Source organism: Podospora pseudopauciseta, assembly GCF_035222475.1.
Source record: "Podospora pseudopauciseta strain CBS 411.78 chromosome 2 map unlocalized CBS411.78m_2, whole genome shotgun sequence".
In the NCBI taxonomy this organism is placed as follows: Eukaryota; Fungi; Ascomycota; class Sordariomycetes; order Sordariales; family Podosporaceae; genus Podospora; species Podospora pseudopauciseta.
Genome location: NW_026946663.1, coordinates 165,110 through 191,096, shown reverse-complemented (window position 1 = coordinate 191,096; position 25,987 = coordinate 165,110). Strand labels below are relative to the sequence as shown.

The 25,987-nt window shown below is 53.6% G+C and overlaps 11 protein-coding genes across 11 annotated transcripts; 7 read left to right on the top strand and 4 right to left on the bottom strand.

Moving 5' to 3' along the window:
• Nucleotides 1–728: 728 nt before the first annotated feature.
• On the top strand, nt 729–1,538 carry BUD32 (serine/threonine-protein kinase bud32; the record flags this gene model as incomplete). Its single annotated transcript, XM_062909065.1, has 1 exon — nt 729–1,538. The coding sequence occupies one exon, from the start codon at nt 729–731 to the stop codon at nt 1,536–1,538; it is 810 nt and encodes a 269-aa protein (XP_062767807.1).
• Nucleotides 1,261–3,692, bottom strand: QC763_200350 (uncharacterized protein). Its single transcript, XM_062909064.1, has 2 exons — nt 2,808–3,692; nt 1,261–2,683 (listed from the first exon to the last, which is right to left on the bottom strand). The coding sequence occupies exons 1-2, from the start codon at nt 2,933–2,935 to the stop codon at nt 1,708–1,710; spliced, it is 1,104 nt and encodes a 367-aa protein (XP_062767806.1). The 5' UTR covers nt 2,936–3,692; the 3' UTR covers nt 1,261–1,707.
• Nucleotides 3,427–4,820, top strand: VAS2 (AP-1 adaptor complex sigma subunit Aps1; the record flags this gene model as incomplete). The annotated part of the gene is made up of 5 exons (XM_062909063.1): nt 3,427–4,021; nt 4,084–4,117; nt 4,184–4,301; nt 4,376–4,650; nt 4,791–4,820. Exons 1-5 carry the CDS (start codon nt 4,011–4,013, stop codon nt 4,818–4,820), a joined length of 468 nt encoding a protein of 155 aa, XP_062767805.1. The 5' UTR covers nt 3,427–4,010.
• Nucleotides 4,821–5,483: 663 nt separating this feature from the next.
• Nucleotides 5,484–5,795, top strand: QC763_0029390 (uncharacterized protein; the record flags this gene model as incomplete). Its single annotated transcript, XM_062905500.1, has 2 exons — nt 5,484–5,496; nt 5,554–5,795. 2 exons carry the CDS (start codon nt 5,484–5,486, stop codon nt 5,793–5,795), a joined length of 255 nt encoding a protein of 84 aa, XP_062767804.1.
• Nucleotides 5,796–6,359: 564 nt separating this feature from the next.
• Nucleotides 6,360–8,092, top strand: MAF1 (RNA polymerase III-inhibiting protein maf1; the record flags this gene model as incomplete). Its single annotated transcript, XM_062909062.1, has 2 exons — nt 6,360–6,365; nt 6,436–8,092. The coding sequence occupies 2 exons, from the start codon at nt 6,360–6,362 to the stop codon at nt 7,471–7,473; spliced, it is 1,044 nt and encodes a 347-aa protein (XP_062767803.1). The 3' UTR covers nt 7,474–8,092.
• Nucleotides 8,093–8,231: 139 nt separating this feature from the next.
• QC763_200320 (uncharacterized protein) lies at nt 8,232–11,150 on the top strand (the record flags this gene model as incomplete). The annotated part of the gene is made up of 2 exons (XM_062909061.1): nt 8,232–9,010; nt 9,087–11,150. Exons 1-2 carry the CDS (start codon nt 8,573–8,575, stop codon nt 11,148–11,150), a joined length of 2,502 nt encoding a protein of 833 aa, XP_062767802.1. The 5' UTR covers nt 8,232–8,572.
• An 871-nt stretch (nt 11,151–12,021) lies between these two features.
• Nucleotides 12,022–12,885, bottom strand: QC763_200310 (uncharacterized protein; the record flags this gene model as incomplete). Its single annotated transcript, XM_062909060.1, has 1 exon — nt 12,022–12,885. One exon carries the CDS (start codon nt 12,883–12,885, stop codon nt 12,022–12,024), a length of 864 nt encoding a protein of 287 aa, XP_062767801.1.
• A 1,520-nt stretch (nt 12,886–14,405) lies between these two features.
• EFM6 (Protein-lysine N-methyltransferase efm6) lies at nt 14,406–15,453 on the bottom strand (the record flags this gene model as incomplete). The annotated part of the gene is made up of 3 exons (XM_062909059.1): nt 15,076–15,453; nt 14,809–14,976; nt 14,406–14,694 (listed from the first exon to the last, which is right to left on the bottom strand). Exons 1-3 carry the CDS (start codon nt 15,321–15,323, stop codon nt 14,406–14,408), a joined length of 705 nt encoding a protein of 234 aa, XP_062767800.1. The 5' UTR covers nt 15,324–15,453.
• A 645-nt stretch (nt 15,454–16,098) lies between these two features.
• On the top strand, nt 16,099–19,095 carry AXL2 (polarity establishment/cellular polarization; the record flags this gene model as incomplete). Its single annotated transcript, XM_062909058.1, has 1 exon — nt 16,099–19,095. The coding sequence occupies one exon, from the start codon at nt 16,099–16,101 to the stop codon at nt 19,093–19,095; it is 2,997 nt and encodes a 998-aa protein (XP_062767799.1).
• Nucleotides 19,096–19,491: 396 nt separating this feature from the next.
• PTC2 (Protein phosphatase 2C 2) lies at nt 19,492–23,345 on the top strand. The gene is given in 8 exon segments (XM_062909057.1): nt 19,492–20,546; nt 20,799–21,105; nt 21,269–21,342; nt 21,434–21,518; nt 21,597–21,803; nt 21,866–22,126; nt 22,354–22,843; nt 22,856–23,345. 7 exon segments carry the CDS (start codon nt 20,511–20,513, stop codon nt 22,701–22,703), a joined length of 1,320 nt encoding a protein of 439 aa, XP_062767798.1. The 5' UTR covers nt 19,492–20,510; the 3' UTR covers nt 22,704–22,843; nt 22,856–23,345.
• Nucleotides 23,346–23,453: 108 nt separating this feature from the next.
• Nucleotides 23,454–25,982, bottom strand: SUI3 (translation initiation factor eIF-2 beta subunit). The gene is made up of 4 exons (XM_062909056.1): nt 25,685–25,982; nt 24,555–25,374; nt 24,429–24,495; nt 23,454–24,371 (listed from the first exon to the last, which is right to left on the bottom strand). The coding sequence occupies exons 1-4, from the start codon at nt 25,694–25,696 to the stop codon at nt 24,272–24,274; spliced, it is 999 nt and encodes a 332-aa protein (XP_062767797.1). The 5' UTR covers nt 25,697–25,982; the 3' UTR covers nt 23,454–24,271.
• Nucleotides 25,983–25,987: the final 5 nt, after the last annotated feature.

The following is a 25,987-nucleotide window of genomic DNA, read 5'->3' as shown; positions in this document are numbered from 1 at the left end:
GCTGCTGGAACGTCACTTGATTGTCCCCCGCTCACCACCACCGAACGACCCGAACCCTGGACCAGGCACATGTTTCCTGCTTTCTGGCTGTGAGAGGTGGTGACCTCACCGCCCGCACCGACAGGGGTGCGAGCCGCCGAACGTGATCACATTCTGCCGCTTGAGAACCCCGCGATGCTGTTGGCGGTTCCTCGGTTGATGCTTCATATTCGCAGTCCTCGCTGATGATGATAGATGTCCTCTGATCTTTGAAAGGATGGGAGTTCGAGGTGTGGTGGATCAGGTCGTGCTGAAGTTTATCAAGAGAGAGTGCTTCACATCGGAAGGGCTTGCCGACTCGAGAGGACAAACAATCGTAGGTCTTGGATGCCTTCCGAAGTCACTAAGCGTATGTGGACAAGGTCTGGAGAAGTTTTTGGTAAAGACAAAAGAAGAAGAGAGAGATAAACGGTCTTTTAAACGTTACAGACACCAAGTCTTCCCCTTGCATCGGGCATAGCCCATTCCACAGCATTACATAGCTCCGCGTGGGCGGGCAGATCAAGTGGATAACATTTCTGCCCCTCCATGATCCATCCCACTTTCTTCAACTGCCCCTCTTCAACGTCCAAGGAAACAAATGCGACCGCCAAAATATTGAACAGGATATCTGTCCCAACAAACTCACACTCGCCGACGACAAGAACCTCGAGATTTCCGCCAGACAAAAGAAAGCAGATTCGCCCACCATGACAGAACCAGCAACCGAATTCCCACCACCAAAAATCCTCACCCTCTCCCCTGCCCACAAGCCCATCCTCATCACTCAAGGTGCCGAAGGCCGTCTCTACAAAACGCCCTCCCCCTTCCAACCAGACCAGTTCTGCGCCCTCAAGTACCGCCCGCCAAAACCCTACCGCCACCCCATTCTCGACGCCCGCCTCAACAAAGCCCGCATCTCCTCCGAAGCCAAAGTCCTCGACCGCTGCTACCGTGAGGGCGTCCCAGTACCGGCTGTTCTCGCCAAAGATGCCACTGCCGGCTGGATGATGATTGAGTGGATCGAGGGAGAGCCGGTCAGAGTAGGAATTAACAAATGGCTAGGGAAGCGGCCAGAGGACGATGACGTTGTGGATCACAGCCAGGAAGACGAGACGCCCCTGATCGATCTTATGAAGAGGATTGGAGTCGCCGTCGGGGCGCTTCACAGGACGGGCGTGGTACACGGAGATCTGACGACGAGCAACATGATGCTGAGACCATGGGCAGACGACAGACTACCAAACGGGCACGGGGACAAGGCTGAGAAGGCAAAGGCTGTAGCGGGCGATGTGGTGGTGATTGACTTTGGGCTCGCAATGCAGAGTCAGTCGGACGAGGACCGGGCGGTAGATCTCTACGTGTTGGAAAGAGCGTTCGCGAGTACACATCCCAGGGCGGAGAGGTTATTTCACCACATCTTGGACTCGTATAGGGAAGCCTTCAAGAAGGCACCGGGGGTGCTTCGCAAGCTCGAAGATGTCAGGATGCGCGGGAGGAAGAGGAGTATGCTTGGATAATACAAGGACCACAACGAAAAACAGAATCAAAAACAGCGTTGCTCGCTACATGCATCTTGGTCGTAACATACATACACTCCGCTTGATATCATGTCTGATCCAGTACCCAAAAAAGAGCAGATAACCACCCATATGTAAACCCCAGAATATTTCTAGATTACTTCCGGTCTCAACCTTCTGTCAGCTCAGCACCGGCAAAGTACCCCTTATTCTCAATCACCCCCCGGTCCCGCACCACGGCTGTGTACTTGGCAACCCATTGCGGTGCTAAATCTCCCTTCAGTCCACCGGCTCCCGTCTCTGGATCAGCGAGTATACCAGCTCCACCGAGCCCCTGGCCGAGCAGCTCCCTCAGTGTTCCCTCGGGAAGAATGTCGATGCAGTCGCTATGCGCCAGCAGCTCGATACCTTCCTCCTTGGCCAACTTCGTGAGTGGTGGTGGTACATTGCAGCAGTTCTTGATATTAATCTGGTTGACCGACGGCCGGACTTGTACCCTCTGGAGGAAGCGAGCGAGCTTCTCGCTGCCAAACTCGGCCAGGCCGATGCTCTTAGCCAGTCCAGCTCTGTGCAAGTCCTCAATCGCCGCCCAAGTTGCGAGCTCCTCCTCGTCGTTGCCCTGAACCGCGTTGTGTCTGTCAGCTTCCCATTCGCAGTCGCCCTCAAAGGACATGCCGGGGAAGGATACAATCAGCAGGTCGATAGCTGGCGCATCCAGCTCCTTCAGCACCAAGTCCAGCGCCTTCTTTGCAAACTGCGCCCGCCTTTCGACAGAGGCAGACGGCAAGAAAAAGAGCTTGACCGTGATGCTGTATTGCAACGGCTCTTCCTGCAGGCCTGCCTCTGACCAATCGATGCGGGGTACATACAGGGCGCCATCCTCTTCGGCAGTCCAGACCGATACTGGAGGGCGTCCACCCGTCTCTGTGTTTACGTGCAGTGCATTGCCATTGCTCTTCGCTGCGCCATTTTCGACTCCGCCGTTAGCATGTAGCTTCCCGTCCTGGGCTTCGTCGTCGGCGGCGGCGGTAGCGTAATCCTCCTGTGCGGCCAGGAAGTTGCTTCGGAGCGAATTGGTGAGTTCAAGGTTGGATCGATATGCGCCCGGCTTGCGGATGATGGAGGGGCCGCCCGAGACGATGTTCCTAGATAGATGCCAAATCACGCAATCAGCAGCCACTCTCATGCGACACAGTCACAGCGCCAGCGCGGCAAGGGAAGGGAAGGGGGAGGGATGGGATGGGGAGAAACGGGGAGGTCGAGAGTTACCCGGTAGAGAGTATCAGCTTTGCCATGGTTCGCTTTCCCCCAAGTTGTTTCTTTCTTCCGGTCAGGAATAACCAAATTGATTGTCCGGTGTCCGCCAGGAGCAAGTAGAACAGTTTTAGAAATCGCATAGAGAGAAGAGCAAAGGTTGGAGATTTCGAGGATGGCACAGCGCGAGCGCAGCAGGCGTTCTCTCTTGGTGGGGTTCCAATGAATTATTAATGATTCATGTCAGAACAACAGGAGCCCCGCCAGCTTGCTTCGTCAATATGTGTGTTGGTGATGTGAGAATGTACACTGGGTAGTGACAAACGGTTGAACATTCATGAGGCGTGATTATATAGGAAAGTGTACCCTGAACGACTGGGAGAGGTCTAGTATATGTACCTCTCTCGAAGAGCCGGATTGATGTACCCAAAGCGGAAATCGAACCAGCTTCAACAGGGAGTAGTAATGATGGGAGCAGACTGTTCAATATTGACCTTGTGATTCGAGAGCGTGGGATGAAAGCCCGTCCCACCTCATCAACGGACTCTGTCGCGGAGCGTGGGGAGGGACCTAGAACCTCCCACATGCCATACCCAGGCCGTCCCTTCAGGAACTCTACCCACACTTTCAAAGCCCAGACAAGAAGCGATGAATAAGGAAGTTATTTCCACTGAGACTCTGCTGCTCCGAGGTTGTCTGACCCGCTGTAAGCCGAAGCTGCACAGTGCACCCGAGGAGCACTGGCTGGGTGAAGAGATATCTTATTCAGTGAGCCGAGACTTGGAGTTCTAATGAGTTGTTGAAAGGGTTTCACAGACCATGGCGAAGGACGGTGACGACGGAACAACCACACCTTGACGGAAAGTCGGGTATACTACCCCACCACGCCCACCATCGATCCCACTTGTGAGGCGTTCGAGATGTCCAGTCCAGTGGGCGATCTGCCCAAGCTCCTCTGCCCAGGGATTGCCCCGCCAAATTTGGGTCCAAGCGCTGCAAGTTTGTTCCTCAGGCACTCATCATCGGCGATTGGGGAGGCGCCAAATTTCCCCAGGCTGAGCGTCCAGTCGTGGCCGACCTTCCAGATGGTTGGAGCAAGGAGACTTTGTTCATGGAAGCATGCCAACCGACTTTCCCCAAGACCATCCTGACAACACCCACTCCTCCCTCACACCTACACAACTTCCTGCCAGTCGGTGAAGCCTGAATAGCTTCATCATGGCCATCAAGTAAGCAGTTTATCCTGCAGTGCTGCCATCCAGGCTCTTTGCGCTAATTACCGTGTTTGCAGCTATCTCATCCTCCTTTCGCGCCAGGGCAAGGTGGTCAGTTCTCATTGTCTCCCACATCACGGTCGCTTCAACGAACATCTATCCTAACCTCAGCTGTAGCGCCTGGCCAAGTGGTTCACCACCTTGTCCCCAAAGGACAAAGCCAAGATTGTCAAGGACGTCTCACAGCTTGTTCTTGCCAGACGAACCCGGATGTGCAACTTTCTGGAGTACAAGGGTGTGTCATGCCTACTTTGGAGAATGTCAGTGGTGATATCTTTTTTGGCAGCATACTGACCGCATGATCAACAGATACCAAAATTGTCTATCGCCGATATGCCTCCCTCTTCTTCATCGCCGGCTGCTCCTCCGAAGACAACGAACTGATCACGCTCGAAATCATCCACCGATATGTTGAGCAGATGGACAAGTACTACGGCAATGTGTGCGAGCTAGATATTATCTTCTCTTTCACCAAAGCCTATTACATCCTTGACGAGCTATTGCTGGCGGGAGAACTGCAGGAAAGCAGCAAGAAGAATGTGTTGCGATGCATCTCCCAGCAGGATGCCCTTGAGGACATGGAGGTTGGTTTCTTTCCCCACCACTCGTTGACTGCTTGGCAGAGATGCCTTGCCTTTCTTTTCCTCATCACGGCATTCCACGCGAGTCCCTTATTGCGGCCAAGTCTGGTGATCTTACTGACACGTCAACCCTATCCCCTCAGGTCGAGGATGAGGTCACCAAGATCATGTAGAGGATCGGCATCATCACTTGCACCTCTTTCTCTCCACGGATTCACTCACCCTTCCCACTTTGGGCAGCAGGTCCCTCCCTCAAACTGTGCACCGGCGACACAAAGATCATACATGACTTGACTGAGTGCGCTGGCTTACACATGCGACAGACTTCGGAAGAGCTCGAGAAGGCTCTCAAAGAGGCAGGAATCCTGTGAAGCAGGCGGCAGACGCGGCATGATACCCCCTAGATGACGAAGGAAAGACGAACAAACCAACAAACCGAAGGCGACGAAGACGGTTACCACAATAAATACAGCACGGACACGGAAATGATGGCTATAGGCAGGAACAGACTGGCTGCAAAGAAGCAGACCATGGCAGGCCGTGGCAGACGGCAACAGCGGGAAGGCATTGGGCTAGGCTACATTTACCCATGAGGAGGGAGCAAACTCCATCCTTAGATATTAGATATGGGCATTGTGTAGATAACTTGGCTGTCTGTCGGTGCTGGTCCGCAAAGAAGGACTGCATGCAACGCACAGGTCATCCTCGGGAATGCATTTTGAGGAGACCAGCAAGCACCCGGCACACGTCAGTTCGACTTACTAATAACTACAACATTGGAACGCTACCAAGGCGCTCCACCAACCCTACTTGAATCTGTCACCCGCATTGCGACCATGTGTTTGAAGGGTTTGTTGGGAGATGCTGAGATGTGATTGCGAGTCCTATACCTGATGCTATTCACAGATTCAGCCCATGGTTACAAGAGAGTTTCCCATTCGTTCATGGTTGACAGCATGATGACGGAAGTGCCGGGTTCGGAAAAGGGGGAAGGGGTGGTGGAGGACCTGGGACTGCCGATCATTTACCCCCGTGCCCGCCCGAAACCGGGATTACGCTACCTGGGCCAGGTCAGGCCAAGCCAACGTGGGCAGAGCCAGCGGCCAGATGATGCAGCACCTCGAACACCGACCCAGACCGCCAGCTGAAAGACATTCGACTAAAACAGCAACCAGCTTCTTTTCCTGCTTTCCACTTCCCCTCTTTCTGGGTTTCAACTGTGCAAAAGGTGTTTCTCAAACGTGCCTTTGATCACGAATCAGCCAGCATCTGGCGCCGCGCCATATCGCATCATCGTATCGCATCGTCCCCGGCAACTCACCAACACCACACCACCCCCGCCGAAACTTGGCTCTTTGTTCTTTATCAGTGACCACACACAACACAGGCAGCCTTCTGCGACATTCCCAGGATTGCGCACCACTTCCTCCCGAAGCCATCTCTCAGTTTCTCGGCCTTTTCATCAGTTTTTCGAAGCATCACGTCAACAGGACAGCTGCTTAGCATCCTAGATCCGTCAACATTACCCACAATTCACACCACTCCGCCTGGTTGGTCACGCGCTGCGCCCATCCGACAACCTTCCGCATCTCCATCTTACGACACGTTGCTGTCTTGATGCCCCCGCAAGATAGGGCTACCTTTTCCAGAGCACATCTCCCTAAGATATCACACTTTGCAAAGTCTGCTTCCCACCGCTATCAGCTTCCAAAATGAAGGTATGCGTGCTGTGGACACTTGACATCATAGTTGCCGTTTATGCCAGGGCAGCGAGCTGACAAGCCGCGACAGTACCTATCTCTCCCAGCGTTCGACAAAGTGACGAGCGCCCTCAACTTTGATACACCCGATTGTCACATACAAGGCAGCTGTGATCTTTACACGACCAAGGCCGCCGGTTCGGACAAGAAGCTCTACAAGAATATCTCCCAATCCCTCGAGTCACAACATGCCGCCCTTCTCAAGTTCGACGCAAGCCTTTCCCCACCTCGGCGCAGTTCAATGGCAGCGAGTCTTAACCTGGAGCGCTCCTCGCCCTTTGGCTCCCTAAACGAGGTGTCGAACCGGCGCACCTTCGCCTACCTTATCGCGACCCTCAACGCATCGCACACTGATTATGACTTCTCCAAGGTTCTCCGCCCGGGCGATTTCAAGCGCGAGAATGTCTTGCGCTCCGTCATGGCCCACATTGACAACACACTCCGCAGCGTGCGACCAAACACCAACTTCCTCGACCCAATGGCCGCTTACGACTCCCCGTCCTCCAAGGTGTCCGAGTTTGACACGGGCGTCTCACCATCCCCACCTTGGGGCCCTGAGATGTGGTCGTTGATCGACCAGGAGATGGATCTGAAGGAGTGCAGCATCTTCTCATACCAACCCGCCAATGACCCCTTTGAGGACGATGAGGGTGCCATCTGGGCCTTCCACTACTTCTTCTTCAACAAGGCCTTGAAGAGAGTCTGCTACATCCACGTTAGAGGCGTGCCTGTCATGAGCCAGAGCCCCAGTGTCAGACCGCATGCCCTCCTGTCGCGGGGAAGCACCCAGTCGTGGGCCGACAATCAGGATGATGACACTGTTGGCGCGAACAAGCGAGCCATCTTCTGGCTAGGCGATAGAGTCGCCGAGCGGATCGAAATTAGTGACGACGACATGGATGACGGTTTAATATGGAACCGCGATGCCGACGGCGACGTCTCATACCACTACGACGACGACGATGACTACGATTACGATGACAACCTCGACCTGGCTGCCGACGACAGCCACTTCGGGCGGGGTGTGAGCGAGGACATCGCTTCGAGGATGGAGATTGACGTCTAAAGAGTTTGGCGTTTTCCAAGCTTTTTTCTACGTAACCGCCCCATCGCCGCCGACGGTTGTATTTTGTCATTATTTACGCAATCCTGTGCTTTTCGGGATTGTTTTTTTCAGCATCGTCAAAGGGGTGCACTACGACCTCGGCTTTAATTTCCATTCAACATTGTCGGGTGCGCATGATACCCGAACGAGGTGTACTAACTGAGATGCCTCTACGCGTCATGACCTCTTGTACTTTCCTTCTTCGTGTTCTTTTTCATTTCTTGTTTTGTTATATGGGCTTTAATTCGGCGTGCTTGTTGGGTTTTGTATCGCAGGTTCGATGGATGGCAGGTGGACAATACACACACACAACATGCATTTGGGCCGGGTAGGAGGTGTTCTGTTACGCATCAGGGTGGATGAGGTATCCAAGGGGCGCTTTTGGTTCTCAGGTCAGTGAGAGAGGCGCTGTGAATCGGAGTTCTTGAGTGGGCGGGCATGTTCGGTTTGCGAGGGGACTTGAGTATATGTTCTTCTAGCGTGTACAGTCGGTCATATTTGATGACAAGAATTCAATTTCAAGTATCATGACTTGGCCTCTGTTTTGCTATTGACCGTTTTTGAACCGGTCAACGCTCCCATCGTTTGTTAGTGTCGGACGCGCCGATACAATACGTGGACGGTTCTCCACAGTGCGGGGATCTCCACAGTGTAGATAGAGGTCAGCCAATTGGCGCTCGCTATGACGACACTCCTTCGGCGCCGTTCCCCTAACAACATGCACAGTGTGTACCTAACCTAGCATCCCTCACTTGTGAGGGTCTCGTCCAGTGCTCTTGCCATTTATCTCCGTTTTGAGGGGAAGCGCAACTTGCCATTTCTTCAATTTGGACCCGCCCTGTCAACATCGACAGGTACTGACTTGTCAACAGGCCAGATCCGGCGGGGTAAAGCGATCCCAAGTACCTCTGACGGTATCTAACTTATCTTACCTAACCTGCCATTTTGTCTCCCTCTGGCTTTCTAGGCTGGGGATTTGTTATATATCATCTTTCAACTTATACCGCCGCGCATCGGCTTTTGGGTCCTTAAGAAAACCAAAATAGAAAGAGAGAAAAAAATGGCAGCACCACCCCCCTCCCTCCTGCCACCTCCCATCATCTCACCACCGGCGGCGGCACCGTCCATCATCCCGGCCCAGCTTGGGTTTCTGGCGATTTACAACCCGAGCTTGTCTTCGCGGTCTGGCGACGACGGCGATGATGAGAACAGCGTCAATGACCAGATTGTGTATTATGCCTCGCTGAACGAGCAGCATGCCTCGTCGCAAGGTGGGAGTTTGAAAAAGAAGAGGAGACGGCATCGGTCTTTGACTGGTGGGATGGAGCAGCAGGTGTCAAGGGAGATTAGGAATGAGAGGTTGAGGCAGGTTGGGCTGGCGCAGGGGATGGTGGAGTTTAGTAGGGGTTTTGCGGGGGGAAAGGCGGTGGAGGGGATTGAGACGGAGAGGAGGAGGGTGGTGGTGTATGAGTTGGAGCCGGGGTGGTGGATTTTGGCTGTGAGTTTTTTACTATTTTTTTCTTTTGCCTGGCATGGGGAGGTGAAGTATGTTACTGACAAGATGAGCGGGATAGTCGATTGATCTTACGCAGCTGCCTTCTGCTAGTACTGGGGAGGCAGGGGCGGAAAGGAAGATGGAGTATAGCTCCAGGGAAGTGAAGCCTACGTCGCTGTTGTTGCAGAATTTACTGAGGGCACATTCGGTGTTTTTGCTGCATCATGCTAGCTCGCTTTCGGCCTTGTTTGTCAAGACGCAGAGGCAAAAGTTTGTGGCGGTGTTGGGGCGGTACTGGGATCTGTTTCTCAGTACCTGGAATGTGATGCTCCACGGTAATCCGGCGTGCGCCGTGTTTGGGGGTATCAAGATTGCTGCCTGTGGAGAGCTGGGGATCGGGGTTGGGGAGGAAGAAAGGGGCAGCGGGGAGAGGGAAGTATTGGAAGGGTTGGTCGAAAGAACAGAAGGGCTGGTTGACTTGGTCGTCGGAAGATATGGAAAGGCTCCTTCTGAAGATGAGCAAGATAATGAGGAAGATGAAAAGTGGCTTGGAAACGGAATTGAACCTGGAGCGGAAGATGGAGCGGTTTTTCTCGGGACTGGAGCGCTGTCCAGGAATTCCTTGAGGGCCCTGACATTCTGGATGGAAGATATGTATATGTTTGGGGAGAATGCATATGGAGTGAACGACAGCCCTACTGCGACTCGATCACAGGCTGCGAGAAGGAGAAGAGCTGCTGGAAGGAAGGCTGCCGCTGCTGCTAAGGAGGGCAAGCAACAACAACAACAACAACAACAACAGGCTGCATCTTCTAGAAGTAGTGGTGAATCTTCAAAGGGTGCCGATGAAGCAGGAAAGGGCGGTATGGATACACTTTTTGGGTACATGAAGATGGGATACGGGACATCTTGGTCTCTGACTGGGAAAAGGATCACGGAAATTACTCCAGCTGCGGAACAAGAGGTCCCAGCCGCTGAGGCCAGCGAACAGCAGATTCCCACTTCGGAAGAGGCTCCCAAATCACGACAGCCTTCTCTTAGCACCGGCCGCTATCTCATTGGGCTTATGGGTGATATCGAGGAACCAACGAGTAAGGAGGACGATCCAGACGCCCAAGACCCAGCAGATGCAGCCGACCCCAACTCGAGAACCCTCTTGCGCACCCTCACCGTCGAGCTTGAGAAAGAGGGCGAGGATAAGCCCGAGTCAAAGATGACCAAGGACCTGGGCAGCCAAAACACTGAGCTAGCTGAGGAAGGCGTTCCTGATAAGGAGGGCCAGCCCGCGGATACCTCCAACACTGAATTCGACAGCCAAGATCGTAACAAGACCAAGAAGCTACGGGTGGTGGTATATGCCAACCGACCCTTCATCTACATATTCTTATTCCAGCTCCGAACCGACTCGTTGGCCTGGGACGGCATGTACAGATCGCTACACACCCAACTTGCCCCCCTGCACAAGCCATTGCTGTCCTCCACAGCATACCGGCCCGAGCGACCAGACGTCGGTGGTGCTGCGGCGACAGCTCAGATTTATGACTTGGTCTGGGACCCCAAGCTGCTCACGATCCATTCCACCATCCCCAACATTCCCGAGCCAGTATCGGTAACGGCGCATGGCGTTAAGAAACCAGGTGCTTGGACCCGTGTGGAGTCCCTCAACACCCACAACCAGATTCTCAACGTGTACAGCAACACGCGAGACGATCTGTCAGAGTTTGAACGGACGTGCAAGACCAGCCGGGGGTGGTGGATAGTCTGGACCAGGATCCTGGAACGGAGTAGCAAGAGCACCGACGGCAGTTTGACGCCTACTATCACCACGGCGACAAGCACCACCGGCACGGCGACGATCACAGGGTGGGTGGATGGCCATGGCTCCTCTGATGGCGGTGGTAGTGAGGAGGGTGGACAGAGGGGGGAGGTTGGTGTGACAAAGGAGATTATACTTATCCGGCGGGCTAGTGATCATGGCGGGGGAGGGTTGAGGGGGGTGAGTACGTCTTATATTGCCAGTGGCAGTGCCGGTGGAGGGGAAGGAGGGGGAGGAGGGTGGGCGGATGGGGCGACCAAGTTGGCTCAGGGGATTGGGGTTGATACGAGGAGGTATATTGAGGCGTTGTTGAGCTTGAATCGGTGAGGTTTGAATGGACTGGGTGGGGTATATATACGTGAGGATGACAGTACATATTCTTTGTTGATTGGGCGGGCGATTTTCGTAGCCTTGGGGCATTGGTCGGTCACGACTGTTTAATTATTATTATATTTGAGTTTTTGTCAGAAACATTGACCTCTTGTACCCGGGAAATTGTCTCCTAGGTTCGGTAGCACGAATAACCAACCCTCGAGAACGAGACAGTGTTACACTCACTGCATGGTAGAATTTGCCAGTCTCGATGCGACAGACGCCATTGCGCAGAAGCTATCCCTCATTGATATGTAGATGGGTTGACACTGGGGTTTCCATGTCACGGAAAGCGTCCAGTTAAAAAGAGGTTAGTATAATTCCTCGACTCGTAAGGTCGTTGATTGGTTGGAAAAGAAGACGAAAGATAAAAGTTGGTATATACAAGAAGAAGCAAGTCTATATAGGTATCCTTCTAATAAAAAAACCAAACCCAACAGTGATTTTCCCCAACGCGACCAGGTCTTGTTCTGCTGTGTTACGCTCCGGTCCGGTTTAGAATCGGAGGCAACAAGCTTGAAAGTATCACAACTGGTTCATTCTTTCTGACACTCATAAGCCTAGAGTGGGAAAATGATACAAGCCCACCGAAGTCTCCAATCCTTTTGCTCCTTCTTTCCCTTCTAAAAAAATGCCCAAAATGGCTGAGGCGAATAATGATCTGTTGATTTTTGTTTTTTTCGGTTGCAAGAAAAAAAGGGCAAATAGTCGTTACGGCATCGCATGATCTCCAAGTGTCCAACTTGTCGTCTTTGTTGTATATATACCAGCACCTCCACCAGCCGGCCGGATAGGTTGTGCAAGATACGAGACTGGAGCGAGTCTCTTAGTTGTTGAACCACCACTCGACTGGCCTTCTGCCGGCCTCCAACGAGCCAAACAGCTCCAAGAACATCTTCTCGGAGCAGTCGATGGCCTCCCGCTCGCAGCCCATGCACTTGTCGCGGACACGGGCCTGAACGGTCTTGCTGCCGACCTTGACGGTGATGGTCTTGTCGCAGTAGGGGTTACCGTTGGACTGAGTCCCCATCATCAAGTGAGAGAGTGCAACAATGTTGTCAGTGTGGTCGAGCCCGCTGTCATCGAAGCCGCAGGCACCAAGTCCGAGATCGTAGTAGGTGAGATCGCCGTTGTGAACTTCGCCGCTGGGTTTGGAGCTGGAGCTGGATTCGCTGCCACCTTTGGCAGCGGGAGGGCTGTTGTTCGCCGGGGGGGGAGCAGGGGCCTGAACAGGAGGAGGGGCCTGAACAGGAGGAGGGGCCTGAACAGGAGGAGGGGCCTGAACAGGAGGAGGAGCCTGAACAGGAGCAGATGGGTGAGGGGGAGAAGGAGTAGGAGTTGGCTCCACGACAACAGGTGGAGGAGGGGGAGGGGATGGTGCCACTGATGTGACGGGGGCCACTGATGACTTGGACTTTAGGCTTTCGAAGAACTGGCCAGGACGGGGCTCAGGGAGGTCCGACACCTTGACTTCGGCAGCAGCAGGCTTGGTGGGCAGGATGACCTCGGTGGTGCTCTCGTCGATGAGAACCGTCACAGTTTCGTGGACAGTCTCGGTCACCCACTCGGTCACGATGGCACGCTTGTCATGATGGGCCTTTCTGCGGTGGAGGTGGCCGTGGCCGCCATGGTGAGGCTGGGCGAGGGCAACAGATGCCAATAGACTGGCGAGAACGGTGGTGGACTTCATGATGATAAATGAGTGGTTGAAACGCGTGGTTGGTGAATGTCTTGTTGATCTGTCTCCCGGATCCCGCTTCGCTTATGGGCAAGGAATGTGAATGCCGCTGTGAATCGAGTACCACAGATGATGAAAGAAGGTTGAGTGAACGTCAGCTAGGACGTTGGTCCACGGTATCTTGTGGTGGTGGTTATTGATGAATGAAGGTGAGCTCGCTGAGCCTGGTCAAGAAGGGAATGAATGTGTGGTTGTCGGTGGGTCGAAACAGACAGCGAACGATGAGATGAAGGAGAGAAGATGTGAGGAAGGGAAGATGCCGGGGGTTTATGAACCATCCCAGTGTTTTGGGCGGCCAAGAGAGGGAAACGAGTGAGGGCACCAGCAAGGACCAGGGCCAGGGGGGTTGCGGACCTTGACTGTGGTGGAACACGCTGGACCTGGGGAGCTGGGGAGCTGAGAGGCGCAGGCCTGGTGGAAATTTTTCTCTCGCCAAATTCGATGCATGCTGGGCGGCATCGCGCTTCATCTCTCTGCTAACACGAAGGCCTGGGACGGTACCGAAATTGGAGACGCGGCCGTTAAGCCGCCCCCTTGCAATAAGTGGTTGGCACCGCGTTGCTTGTTAGTGGCCGCTGCGGTGCTGGGTGTACCGAGCTAACAGGACTTTGGCGGGAACATCGTCGCGGGGGGTCAGAAAATGTTAGCACAGCCCTGCCGTCCGAATCTTGACAGAAAATGGCGCCAGTGTGTTGTTCCTTGCAGGATGCTGCAAGGCACCGGGACAAGTCCCGGGAGCCCTGACTTTTCCAGGGAAGCGAACCAACTGCCATCCAATGCGGAAACCACCGCAACCAATCACAGACGCCGCCGAGAAGGAAGGCCACGTCGATCTACCCCACCCTCCAGCTTGAGCCAAAGAGTCGCCATCCACGTCCCACTCATATTCATCATCGACTAACAGACAACCTCCAGTTCGAGGGAGACTGACTGCAGACTGCAGAAGACTTTTTTTTCTGCTCTCTTTCCCCTCTTTCTTGCATCACAACACTGCAGTGGCGACCCCATCCGATGGGCCGCTGATTCTCCCGTCTCACTCTCTTACTCTCACTATGCACACTTCGCCCAACTTCGGCCAGACCAAGTCGCAAATCTCGATTTCAAAGTATCAGGACAGGAGAGAAACTATTCTTCCGAAAGTTGGGTGTGGCTCGGTACGGCACGGTTGGGTGCAAACCTCCGTGGGGAAACATAATCCATTCGGGACATGCTTTTTACCAGCCTGACTTGGAATTAGAAACACGCCGTTGAGAACCTTGGTTCTTGCTCCGGGCCTCGTCTACGGTCAACATCAGCAATAACTATGGCAAGTACCGATAGTCCCGTCTCTTTCTTAGTAATTTTGAGTCGAGGCCGAGACGCTCTGAAGCCGCGGGGTTTTCCAAATCCAGTGCATACGTGTTTGTCTCTCAAGGGTGGCGACTACTCGACAGCACACAGTATGGCAACCAATCATCTGAAAGTTTTCATTCTTATTTCGCTGTGATGGTATACAGAAACAAGCCCTCTCTGGTGAAAACGGGCCGGTCTTCGTCCCCGAGCTCAGTCACTCGAAAGGCTCTCCTGGCAGACTTGAGGAACTGCATATCAGCCCGCCGTCTCTTCTTAAAACAGAAAAACACGATGGCCGAAGGGTTCAGCGTCAGCAGATCTTTCAGCGTCTGCAGAAGCAAGGGAAAGGCCGGCTCAAAGTAGACGCAGTCGGCCGCGAGGATGGTATCTGGCTTAAAGTCGATAATTTCCTGTGAGAGAGGTTCGCCCCTGAGTTGTCCCCATTCGCCGTCAGAACAAACTCCCATACAACAACGCAGCCAACTGCCAGCTACCCAACAATGTCACGCAATAAAACCGGGGAGTCACACAGCGAGAACTTACCAGTTGAGGATGCGGCCTCTGACCCGGTCGTCCAGCTCGTTCAGAGCAATGTTGTGTTGCATGAGAGGCTCCATGTCTATCATGTCGGTAATGTAGAGGGGCTGGTCTATCCTGCAGCCCTTTGCAATCGTGAGTCCGACAATACCGCCGCCAGCACCGAGCTCGAGACTGGAAAAGTTGGAGATGTCTGTCAGTTCATAACCGTCCCAAAGCTGGGAAACTTCCCGGCATCAAAAAGATCTTCATGCAGCGTCTGAGGGCACAAACACTCTGGAGGTCTGCAGCATATCCCGATGATAGTGCAGCATATGTTTGGCGAGCACCATCCCCGCAGGCCAAAGCTGCCCTCCACAACCCGAAGAGAGATCCTCATGAAGCTTCAATGGCTCATCCAAGAGGCCTGAGAAGTCCAGGGCCGTGGTGGCTGCGGCCTTGTAGACGGGCAGAGGAGCCAAATCCTCTCCAAAGTCCAGCGGTGAGATTTCAGGCGACGATGACCTTGATCGGCCGTTCATACTGGGCGAATTGGTGCGGAAAAGGTTGAATATCAAAATGATGTGTTTTGTGTATTTGCTGGTGATCTGAATTATGGCGGGGTTGGAGAAGGGGTCTCAGCGCCGTTTTTTTGGCATTTTTTTATGGTTGGGGTTGGGTTGCAACCGCCGCCCACTTTGCGCGAGCAAAACGTCCCATGGCCCGCTACATCCACGAAGCTTGGCGGCCGATCTCTCCTTATCTGATATCAAGATGATAATCTGGCTTGCCTGCCCGGCCATGGACCCCATTCTCAACCTCATCTCATCTTTAAGGGTGCCAATACCCGGGTCGTCGCGTATGTACACGTCGAGTAGTACTCACCACGCGCCTGTCTCTCCCTGCCTTCGCGAAGACCTCCACGCTGGAATGTTTTCCCGTCATCCAACCCTGTGTTTCAACGTCCAGCCCAGCAAAATGGACTCGACATTCCCCTCTGTTCAATTTAATCTAGCACTATCCATTCTTAAGAATTTAGGGACAATCTGTAGGCTCACTGCGCCCCCTAGTAACGGGTGCAATTCTCATTCTCATCACAGTGAAAGCAAGGGGTGGCCTCCGTAGTTGAAGATTGAAGTCCCAGATGACAGCCACTACCTCTTCGACATGAACAACACTTCTTTTCTCTCTTGCATCTAGGCATTCTGCAACTGCTGTCTTTTCTGGTCTTTGCTTGTCTATACCACCACGTATTCAGCGCACCTGCATGCTGCTATTACTCTCACCAGCAGCAGCAACTTGTCTGCCGTCGCCATCATGAGGCCTCAGCTTGCGGCCTGGATATCAATACTCCTCGCAGACCTCGTAGCGGCCGCCCCTACCGTCTCCTTCCCCATCAACTCGCAGGTGCCCCCGGTTGCTCGGATCGGCCAGCCCTTCGCGTTTGTCTTCTCGCCCTCGACCTTCACCTCGAGCTTCCCCCTCACGTACACGCTGGCCAATGCCCCCCGATGGCTCTCGATCGACAGCAGCAACCGGCGTCTTTTTGGCACGCCAAGTGAAGGAGATGTCGGCCCGGGCGAGGTGGTGGGAATTCCAGTAAACTTGGTGGCAACAGACCAGACCGGCTCAACAACACATGAAGCTACGCTTGTTGTGTCAAGAAATCGAGGACCCAATGTCGAGATCCCTCTGGAGCAACAAATACCAAACTTTGGCATATTTTCCAGCCCATACTCGATTCTGTCTGGCCCAGACGCGCCATTCTCCTTCGCCTTGGACCAGAAGACGTTTACAAGTGTCTCGAACAGTCGCCTAGGCTACTGCGCTGTCATGGCTGACAATACACCGCTCCCGGCCTGGGTTTCATTCGATCCAGACAAACTGTCCTTCTCCGGACGAACGCCTCCACTTGACTCTTTGATACAACCGCCACAGCGCTTCGCTTTCCACTTGGTTGCTAGCGATGTGGCAGGTTTCGCAGGTGCCGCGTTGCAATTCGATCTCGTGGTGGGAGTTCATCAAATCTCTGCAGAGGAAACGACCATCATCTTGACTGCCGTCCCGGGGAAACCTGTATCTTACACCAAGCTGAAGGATATCGTCAAAATCGACGGGAAGCCACCCAGCACTGGCGAGGTCACACTCGACATAAGCTCCGACATGCCTGCTTGGCTGTCTGTCAACAAAGACAGCTGGGATATTACGGGCACCCCTACGGAAAAGTCCACATCGACCAATTTCACCATAACATTCCAGGACAATTTCTCCGATACTCTCAACATCACCATGCTGGTGGACGTGGAAAGCCAGGTCACGAAGGCGGCTGGTGTCTTCAAAGGAAGTTTACCGATCTTGACAGCCACCCCTGGCCAACATTTTTCCTTTGATTTCCGGCCCCATCTGGTCAGTCCAGACGACATCGAGATTTCAGTTTCGCAGGGCGACTCAGCATCCTGGATCCGGTTCGACGCCGGCCGAAAGACCCTGTCTGGACACCCTCCCTCTGTCTCCAAAGACACCATTGCTGCGCTGGAGGTCTCGGCGCAATCGAGATCATCCAACAAGTCTGACAAGCTGTCCATGAAACTACTAATTCGAGCGGCAGAACACTCTACACCTAACCCCGATACGCCCTCAGATGCAGACTCAACGCCTCTCGGCGGTGTCCTCCCAGTCGGGGGAGATGCTGCTTCAAGCGGGAAGGTCAATGTGGTGTTGTTGGGGATACTTTTGCCAACAATTTTATCCGCTTTTGTCGTGGCATTCGCCGTGTTCTGGTGCTACCGAAGACAAAAAGCGAAGCAAAGGCCACGGCTTACCACTCGCGATATCTCAGGGCCTCTACCGGGGTCTTTTGTGATCACGTCTAATGGACCCAACACCGCGCCATCTCTCCCCGATATCAGTCACAACTTTGACAGAAGCTTCACTGTCGGCGATGTGTTTACGCCAGAAAAGAAGATGTACGTCGAGTCACGCAGCTCGTTTTTGACCAAGGGGGGCGCGCCTACATCCCTGGCTACCGTCAAGTTACTCCCCCCGAGCGTCCGGTCCAAGCACGGGGGTGCCGGTGGCGGACGGATACCTTTCTTAGGGGGCGGAAGTTTTGGTGCCATGTGGCTCGGGAGCTCTCTGGCGTCTATTTCCGAGAGAAGTGTTAACGACGAGGCGGGCGAGATGGATGCACGTACAGCCGGGCTGCTTGGGAATAAGACAACAGGGTCTTTCCAGGACGGGATTGAGATCAACATTCCCAGCGTTCAAGGGACGCCCAGGTCGAGGTACAATGACTCTCCAAACTCGCCATATCAACCTCATGCGATGGCAAGTCCTCGGTCCCGTTCTTCCTCGGCAGGATCCGACCCAGAGACGTTCCCGCTTCGAGCAGAATCGAGACTGGCACATTACGGACCGCCGGAAATCACGAGGAGATTCATGTGGCCGTGGTTCAGGGGAAACAACTCGAGAAGCCGCAGCTCCAAGCTCCGCTGGGGCTCAAGGACACATAGCAAGCAACCGAGTACGTCGACGGTCGATACATTTGCCTACAAGAGAACAGGGCAGTCTATCAATCTAGGGTATGCCGATGCGGGGATGGCGCCTGAGGTAACACCGCCTCCTCGTGCAAGACTTATTGGGGCAGTTCCACTGGCTCGGCCAGTAACCAGGAGGGGGCCTACCGATGCGAGTCTGGAAGGCATGATCCTCAGTCATGGCCAGAGTGGGATGAGTATTCCCATGAATGCGCCGCCAACAACCCCTGGGGGACCTGGTGCTCCAAGCGTCGCCTCTCAAAAAGACATCTCTCTACCCCCTCTACCCGACTGGCGAGAGTCACCCGACGACTTCCTGGGTCTCTCCTATGATGATCTGGTCAAGAACTCATCTTTCCACCCGTCGGCCACATGGCAATCAATTTCTACAAATACAAACGACGAGTGGGTGGATGAGACAGTCGTGAGCATGGACACGCCACAGAGGGAAACGGCCAAGAAGGATATGGGCACACCGTCTAACTGGGCCGTGTTGCAAGACTCACCATTTATCAAAGACTGGGATGCCGGGATCGACTCGCCGTCGCCCGTGTCGATAGGACCAGGAGACGCTTCCACTCCTGCTGGAAATGAGAAGCGGGAGCAGCAGCCGACGTCATCGAGGACACAGCCGTCCAACATAAGTGCTGCAGTAGGTTACAAGAGAGAATTCCAACGGGACCAGTCTGGACTGCCTGGGCGTAGTGAGTCGAAAGGGGTATCGTTAATGTCGGGCAAAAGTAGGGAGGAGGAGTCAGACTTTGCGGTATATATTTGATTGGAATATCTTTCTAATATCTTTGGTTTTTCGTTTACCTAGCCAAATACCCAGAATTGAACTCTTCCTTGACCTCAAAGATCCAAATGATGGGGGATGTTGCACAGTATGTGCTTTAAAACTGTTACTCAAAGCACACAAAATGTCGTCATGGATGTAAAACGCCAAGGAAGTCAATACGGTAAAATACGCAGCCTCTCGTGACGCTGAAATCTTGTGCTCCTGAGCCTTAACAGAAAGTGCGGACGGACCAGGCAGGCACTCCAGGCAGCCGCAGGGGTAGGAATTGGCACAGTGGAGAGTCCCCCCAACCCTGGCTTCCTTTTTTTAGCAGCCCACGGTCTCCTCATTGCCCCGCAGTCCTTTTTTCGCGCACTGTGAGGTCTGGTATCGGCAGGAGTCCACTGCGAGCGTGAGTGGAGAGAGGCCAGACCGTCAGCTGTCGACTCAGGAACGACCTTCTCTTGCGTTTCGCATGATGATGAGCTGAGTGAGGGCTGAGGTGGTTGACCTGATATCTCAAGGCTTGCTCATGAGATGGATGTTCCGGGCACCTTAGCTACACCTATCTACCTATGGCTGTCTGGGTAGAGCTGTCAAGGCTGTGACTGATAGAAAGAGCTACCCCACACGCGACATCCTTCTGCAAGGGAGGGCAGGCAGTCTGAATAGCATCACAGCTTTCTGCCTTGCGAGTGGTGATAAGGTTGTTATCTAGAAGTGGATGTGCCCATGTGTCTGGGTGCAGCAGATCCTTGTCCTTTGTTTCTGAGACGCCTCTCTCTTGTATGTAGTGTTTAATCTCGCACTTGTCTCTACTCGTGGTCTATGTAGTCCAGATTGTTGATGACATGTGGAAGATAGTGTAGTCTCTCTACTCTGCTTGTCATTCATCAGCTAGCCGCCTAGCTGTTGCACAATTGCCACACCACAAAAGATAGACGTCTCTCTGGCTGCTGTCTCTTCCAGGCACGGCCGGCTCCCGCCCAACAACAACCCCGCTCCACCACAAATTTGCTCCGTGCGCCACCCAGCAGGACGCAAACCCGCCCAGCGACCTGGGACTGTGCCAAAGAAAGGGACCTGACCTGACCTGAACACCTAACGGAAAAAAAAAATAACACGAAGCGCCTGGCGACTACGGGATACCGCATTACACCAGCTCACCGACGTCCTTTTTCGCGGCTCCCTTTTTTTTCTTGATTCCTATCTCCGACATCAACGTCATCGGTATCGGCATCGTCCACCCCACGAGCTCGGTCCGGCCCAAAATCGACTTGTCGTTAAACTGACTGTGTCGTCTGCCCTCCCTTCCCCCTTCACCCTTCTGCCCAATCTCGCCGACCAAAACCCGTCCTCCCACCGACCACCGGTAGCCGCGCTGCTGCTGAATTCCATATCACCACCGCGTCATCATGGGCCAGACACTTTCTGAGCCTGTTGTCGAGAAGGTATGTGCCTTTTCCTGAAGAGGTGGTTGTCGCAGCCCTTGGCCGTCCGTGCTGCCATCCTGGCCATCGCGGGCGCGCACACACTTTGCTCGTCTGGCCCTCTCTGCCTCAAGCTCTCCTCCCCAGGCCAGGGGCCGATCATGGTGCTCACATGCCCGCGCCCATGGCTCCCTTCCTTGCCAATATCGTCTTCCAGCTGCTCGCGCTGGATACAAAAATCAGAGGCTAACGCGGCAGGGATAATGCCTATAGGCTTCAGAGAATGGCGGAGACGAACGACTACTCTATGGCGTGTCGGCCATGCAGGGCTGGCGCATCAGCATGGAGGACTCTCACACGACAGTACTCGACCTGCTCGCTGGCACTAAGGCTGCCAAGGACCACAGCTCGAAACTCTCCTTCTTTGGCGTCTTTGATGGCCACGGCGGCGACAAGGTAGCGCTGTTTGCGGGCGACAACATTCACAACATTATTGCGAAGCAGGATACATTTAAAGCCGGCAACTACGAACAGGCTCTCAAGGATGGCTTTTTGGCGACCGACAGAGCTATTCTCAACGGTATGATGCCAGCCTGGTCTTCTTATTCTCACAAAACGGGGGGTTCTGGACGGTCCAGATTTGCTAGGGGGGGAAGGCTATGTGATTCAACATCCCCAAATCACTCAGAAAATGGCGCCCTTTCTGGAACGAGTTCGCTAACCTGTTGCTGCCACCTGAACAGATCCCAAATATGAGGAGGAAGTGTCCGGCTGCACTGCTTGCGTGGGCCTGATTACGGAAGACAAGATCTATGTTGTATGTTTGACCCCGTGCTGCTGAGGAGAATTCCCCTCATTGTGCACCCCCACTTTGGCCCACTGATGCTGACTTTGCCTCTCCGCGGTAGGCGAACGCTGGTGACTCGAGAGGCGTCTTGGGCGTAAAGGGCCGGGCGAAGCCCCTTTCTTTTGACCACAAACCACAGAACGAAGGTGCGCCGAAAACACAGCTGTCACTCTTCTCTAGCCGCGCCTGTCCGCTAACCGGGTGATTGTGTTGCGGATGTGTAGGCGAAAAGGCGCGAATTACGGCTGCAGGTGGCTTTGTCGACTTTGGCCGTGTCAACGGGAACCTGGCCCTGTCAAGAGCCATTGGTGATTTCGAATTCAAGAAGAGCGCCGAGCTCGCGCCAGAACAACAAATCGTGACAGCTTATCCGGACGTTGTGGTTCACGACCTGGGCGACGACGATGAGTTCCTCGTGCTTGCTTGTGACGGTACAGTTTCCCCCTCTATCCCCTGTTTTTTGGACTGTTCGCTGACCTTGTCCATTTACAAGGCATCTGGGATTGCCAGTCTTCCCAAGCCGTTGTCGAATTCGTCAGGCGTGGAATCGCTGCCAAGCAGGATTTGGACAAGATCTGCGAGAACATGATGGACAACTGCCTGGCCTCCAACTCGGAGACGGGAGGCGTCGGCTGCGACAACATGACCATGATCATTGTCGCTTTCCTCAGGGGACGGACCAAGGAAGAGTGGTATGAGGAGATTGCCCGGCGGGTTGCCAACGGAGACGGTCCTTGTGCCCCGCCCGAATATGGTAGGGAATCTTCGCCGTCTTCTTAAACGCGCACGCTCTGGTTGTTTTCCTCCGCCCACATCAAGACCACTATCTGCCCCTATATCCTGTATCTTTCTCCTTCTCGTCTCCCTTTTCATATGGATCATCATACTTTTCGGAACCGAGCGCGCTCTTGACACTGGTCTATCGCACACTTTTTCTACCAAAACATCATTACTAATACATGGCTTTTTCACACATTTTAGCTGAGTTCCGCGGCCCCGGCGTGCATCACAACTTTGATGATAGTGACAGCGGGTATGATGTCGAAGAGAACAAGCAAGGTGGTGGCGCTGGCAGAAGCTTCGGCATCGGTGGTTACAAGGGCCGCATCATCTTCCTGGGTGATGGGACCGAGGTGCTGACCGACTCAGACGACACTGAGATGTTTGACAACTCGGAGGAGGATAAGGATCTCGCAAGCCAGGTGTCCAAAGCGTCGTCGGTCGAGGGCGGCGAAGCTACTGCCGGGAAGGAGCAGGAGAAGAAGCCCGAGCCAACGCCAGAGGCTGCGGGGAAACCTAGCGGCGAGGCGGAGATGAAGAAGGACGCTTAAGTATAGGGTCAGAGGGATAGTCTCTGGAGGATGGCATCTCGAGCATGTCTGTATGGCTTTTTCTGTTAGCGTATCGGCGGGAACTGTTGTGGGAGGGGGGAGGGGTTGTGGAATACACGTAAAGGGGTGATATGGAGAGGGTATGGGGGAGGGTCTGGGGGAGGGTCTGGGGAGGTAAAAGCCGGGAGCCAGTTGGCTGAACTGGACTTGGGGTCTTGGGATGGCGAAGAATGGGTTGAAAGGGATTTCAAGGAATCTTTTTTGTGGAAAGCAAGACATAACACTCGTCATCATCTCCCCCTCTTCAACAACACCAGCACAACACACACGAACAACAAGCATGATTCGTTCAAAAACTCTTGATCCTGCTCCGTCTGTCTCTCTTCCCGTCATCTCGTTACCATTGTGCCTGTACTGCTGCCCCTCTGGTCTGAGAGAGAAGGGGAACCTCTTGTTTTCCTTGTTTTCTTTTCTTTTTTTCCTTTTTACTCTCTTGTTTTACTCTTTTACCCTATACCTATCTATTCTACGCGATTTTTCATGTCCTACCTTGATACATGCCTGAAGAAATTGATGACAAAATCCGTGATTTGATCACTGAGCAGAGTAAAGCTGTCTGGTCCTGTATGCGTATAAAGGCGGAAGAGAGAGAGAGAAAGAGAGAGAGCCAAGAATGCCAGCTGTATTGACCGTAAGAGCCCGTGTTGGATGAACTATGTATATACCATTTGTAATGTGGCTGGTACTCTCTGCGCAGCGTGCATTCAAAGATGAGGAGATAGTGACGACGTAGCCGGCAGAGATCCCCATTGTTTACTCGCTGAGAGAAGGTCAATGCATTCATCTTATTGTCTTCGCGTCGCCATTGTTGCCGAGTGTAGTGGGGGCATGGGTAGATAGATCAATAGAATGACTCACATATTGAGGACAACCACACAATCAAAACCGTCGTCTTTTCTCCCCTCCTCGAGGTTCTCGTCTCTCCCCTTTCGTTCACTTCTTTTTCCGCCTGTTCGAAGGGTGGCACAGAGAACACCGCCACCCGCAGCTTCATCAAGAATCATCACCAAGACACCATCAAATCAGGCACCACTTCTCTCAATATTCCGTTCGCTTCGTTATACTCGGCATTAGATTAACGCACATTCTAGGTTGACAAAGATGCTAGACCAGTTGCGTCCGAATGAACCACCTAACCTTGCCCTCTAAGCATTCGAATGCATGTCATCCGTTTGCCCCATCTCCCCCGTCTTTATGTTCGTCATGATCGTCATTCCCATCCCCTTATACCCATCGTCAACCGTCATATCCACAAGGCAAGAAAGGGGTATGGGTGTGGGGAAGTTTTTGGTCGACTAGTCTACCTCCAACAAAAGTTGAATAGCGTCGAACAACACCAGCAACAAGAGCATCTATCGACCAGAAACAGCGCTGCCGAAAGCTTCCCTCTACCGAGCAATACGAAAACCCATTGAAAGGAAAAAACCCCGCCGTTGTTGCTTTTATGAATCCCGACCCAAAAAAACGACCGAAGCAAAAGCCGATGCTGTACGAAGAAACCATGGCGTTTAGGCCTTGTTCTTTCTTCTCTTGCCAACCTGGGCCGAGAAACCAGTCTTGATAGCCTGGACGGAACGACGAGAGCCGCAAGAGTTGCAGGTAATGAAGCTGAGAGGTTGTTAGTGCATTGCCACTCGCATGAACGGGAGGGGCAGGAAGACATACTAAAGGCGATTCTCGCCCTTGGAGAGCTCGGTATTGGGGGAACGGCACGTCTTACAGGTGACATATTCTAGTTTCGAAGCGTTAGCGTCCGACGGACAAGAGAGCCACAGAGACATGACGACATACCTATAATATACGTGCGAAGAACGTTCTCAATCTGTTTCTGTTGGAAGCGACCCTTGATGACCAACCGCCTGGAACCGTCGACGGAACCGCTGGTACCCAACTCAGCAAAGAGGTAGGCTGTGACGTGCTCGTCGGCACGCTTCATGCGCTTACAAATCTCGGCAAGGTTGGCGAAAATGGTCTTCTTGTTGCCTTCGCGCAAGCACTGAGGAGGAGGAATCTTGTAGGAGCGGGTGCCGGTTGAGGCGTGGTCGGGGTTCTTCTGCGACAGGAGGGCGAAAAATCTGGAGAGGAGTGGGCTGTAGTTGATGGTGCTGGTCTCGTCGTGCTTGAAGATGCCGGTACCCTTCTCCCAGTCACCCTCCTGCTCCTCCGACTCAGGAGCAGCCTCTTCACCCGCCTTGCCTTCGATGTTAAGCTTCTCGAGCTTCCTGGCGAAGTCATCATTGTCCTTGGGAACCTTCTTCTTCTTTTTCTTGAGCAAGAGATCGATGCCCTCCTCGCCCGCAACAGGGGCGGCGGCTTCGTCGTCACCCTCAGCGGTCCCGACCTTGGCCTTCTTCTTTTTCTTCATGAGTCTGAGATCGAGCCCGTCAGCATCCTCAGCAGGAGCGGCGGCGGGTGCTTGAGAGGCAGCATCAGTAAAGGCACCGAGAGCGGCGGAGAGAGGCGGCGTACGAGGGGTATGCGACATGGCTGTCTCTTTGGTATCGTCGTTCGGGGAAGCAACCATGGTTACACTGCCGTCTGCGTCGACTACAAGCTTCTCGTCGGTGAAGGCAACTGATTTGCGCGAGGCACGTCGTTGGAGAGAGGGTTCCTAACGATGTTAGTGATGCTGTTTGTCTCGAGTCGCAGTCGTAGGTTGTCAAGTCGCTTCGGAACTAAAATTTCCGGAGGGGCGGGCGATTGTCGGGTTAGGTGGTCAAAGGAAGAGTCAACCGTCAAAGGGACAAGGGGAGGGGGGGGTAGGGTCTCGGGTGGCGCAAAAGGGAGTGGGAGAAAAAAAAAAGGGAGGGTAGTCTTTGGAGGGGTAGTGAATTTACTGTGGGAGTGCTTGTGCTCGTGCCTCTGCCGGTGAGGGGAAACGGCGGGAGGTGAGGGCTAGGATAGACAGATGTAAAACTTACTTCAGTGCTCATGTTTGGCCACGGATGTCACAGGGTTCTTGGTTTTCTCGTTTCTCGAAGATGTTCTGGACTCTCCACCGCTTTTTTTCGCTAGTGAGGGAAGGGATCGGGGTGCGCTGGTTCGTGGGGTGCAACAAGTGCTGGGTTCACAGCAGCCGTCTCTTTTGCCAGGTTGGTTCCTAATGCCTTGCCTTTTCTCGGTAGCCGAACAAGTGTGGTTTCTGTGTAGAGATGGTCGCCCTATCACTGACTTGGCGCCTTCTTCATGACGTTGGATTCACTCACTGTGACTCAGGCCCTCAG

Bases quoted from the DNA above. Each gene is read 5' to 3' on its own strand.
- PTC2 (XM_062909057.1), top strand. From the start codon at position 20,511: ATGGGCCAGACACTTTCTGAGCCTGTTGTCGAGAAG. The intron at 21,106-21,268 runs GTATGATGCCAG...CCACCTGAACAG, and splicing joins CGACAGAGCTATTCTCAACG to ATCCCAAATATGAGGAGGAA. The intron at 21,519-21,596 runs GTGCGCCGAAAA...GCGGATGTGTAG, and splicing joins CCACAAACCACAGAACGAAG to GCGAAAAGGCGCGAATTACG.
- QC763_200350 (XM_062909064.1), bottom strand. From the start codon at position 2,935: ATGCGATTTCTAAAACTGTTCTACTTGCTCCTGGCGGACACCGGACAA. The intron at 2,684-2,807 runs GTAACTCTCGAC...GCATCTATCTAG, and splicing joins AAGCTGATACTCTCTACCGG to GAACATCGTCTCGGGCGGCC.
- SUI3 (XM_062909056.1), bottom strand. The intron at 24,496-24,554 runs GTATGTCGTCAT...CTTCGAAACTAG, and splicing joins TCTTCGCACGTATATTATAG to AATATGTCACCTGTAAGACG. The intron at 24,372-24,428 runs GTATGTCTTCCT...ACAACCTCTCAG, and splicing joins AAGGGCGAGAATCGCCTTTA to CTTCATTACCTGCAACTCTT.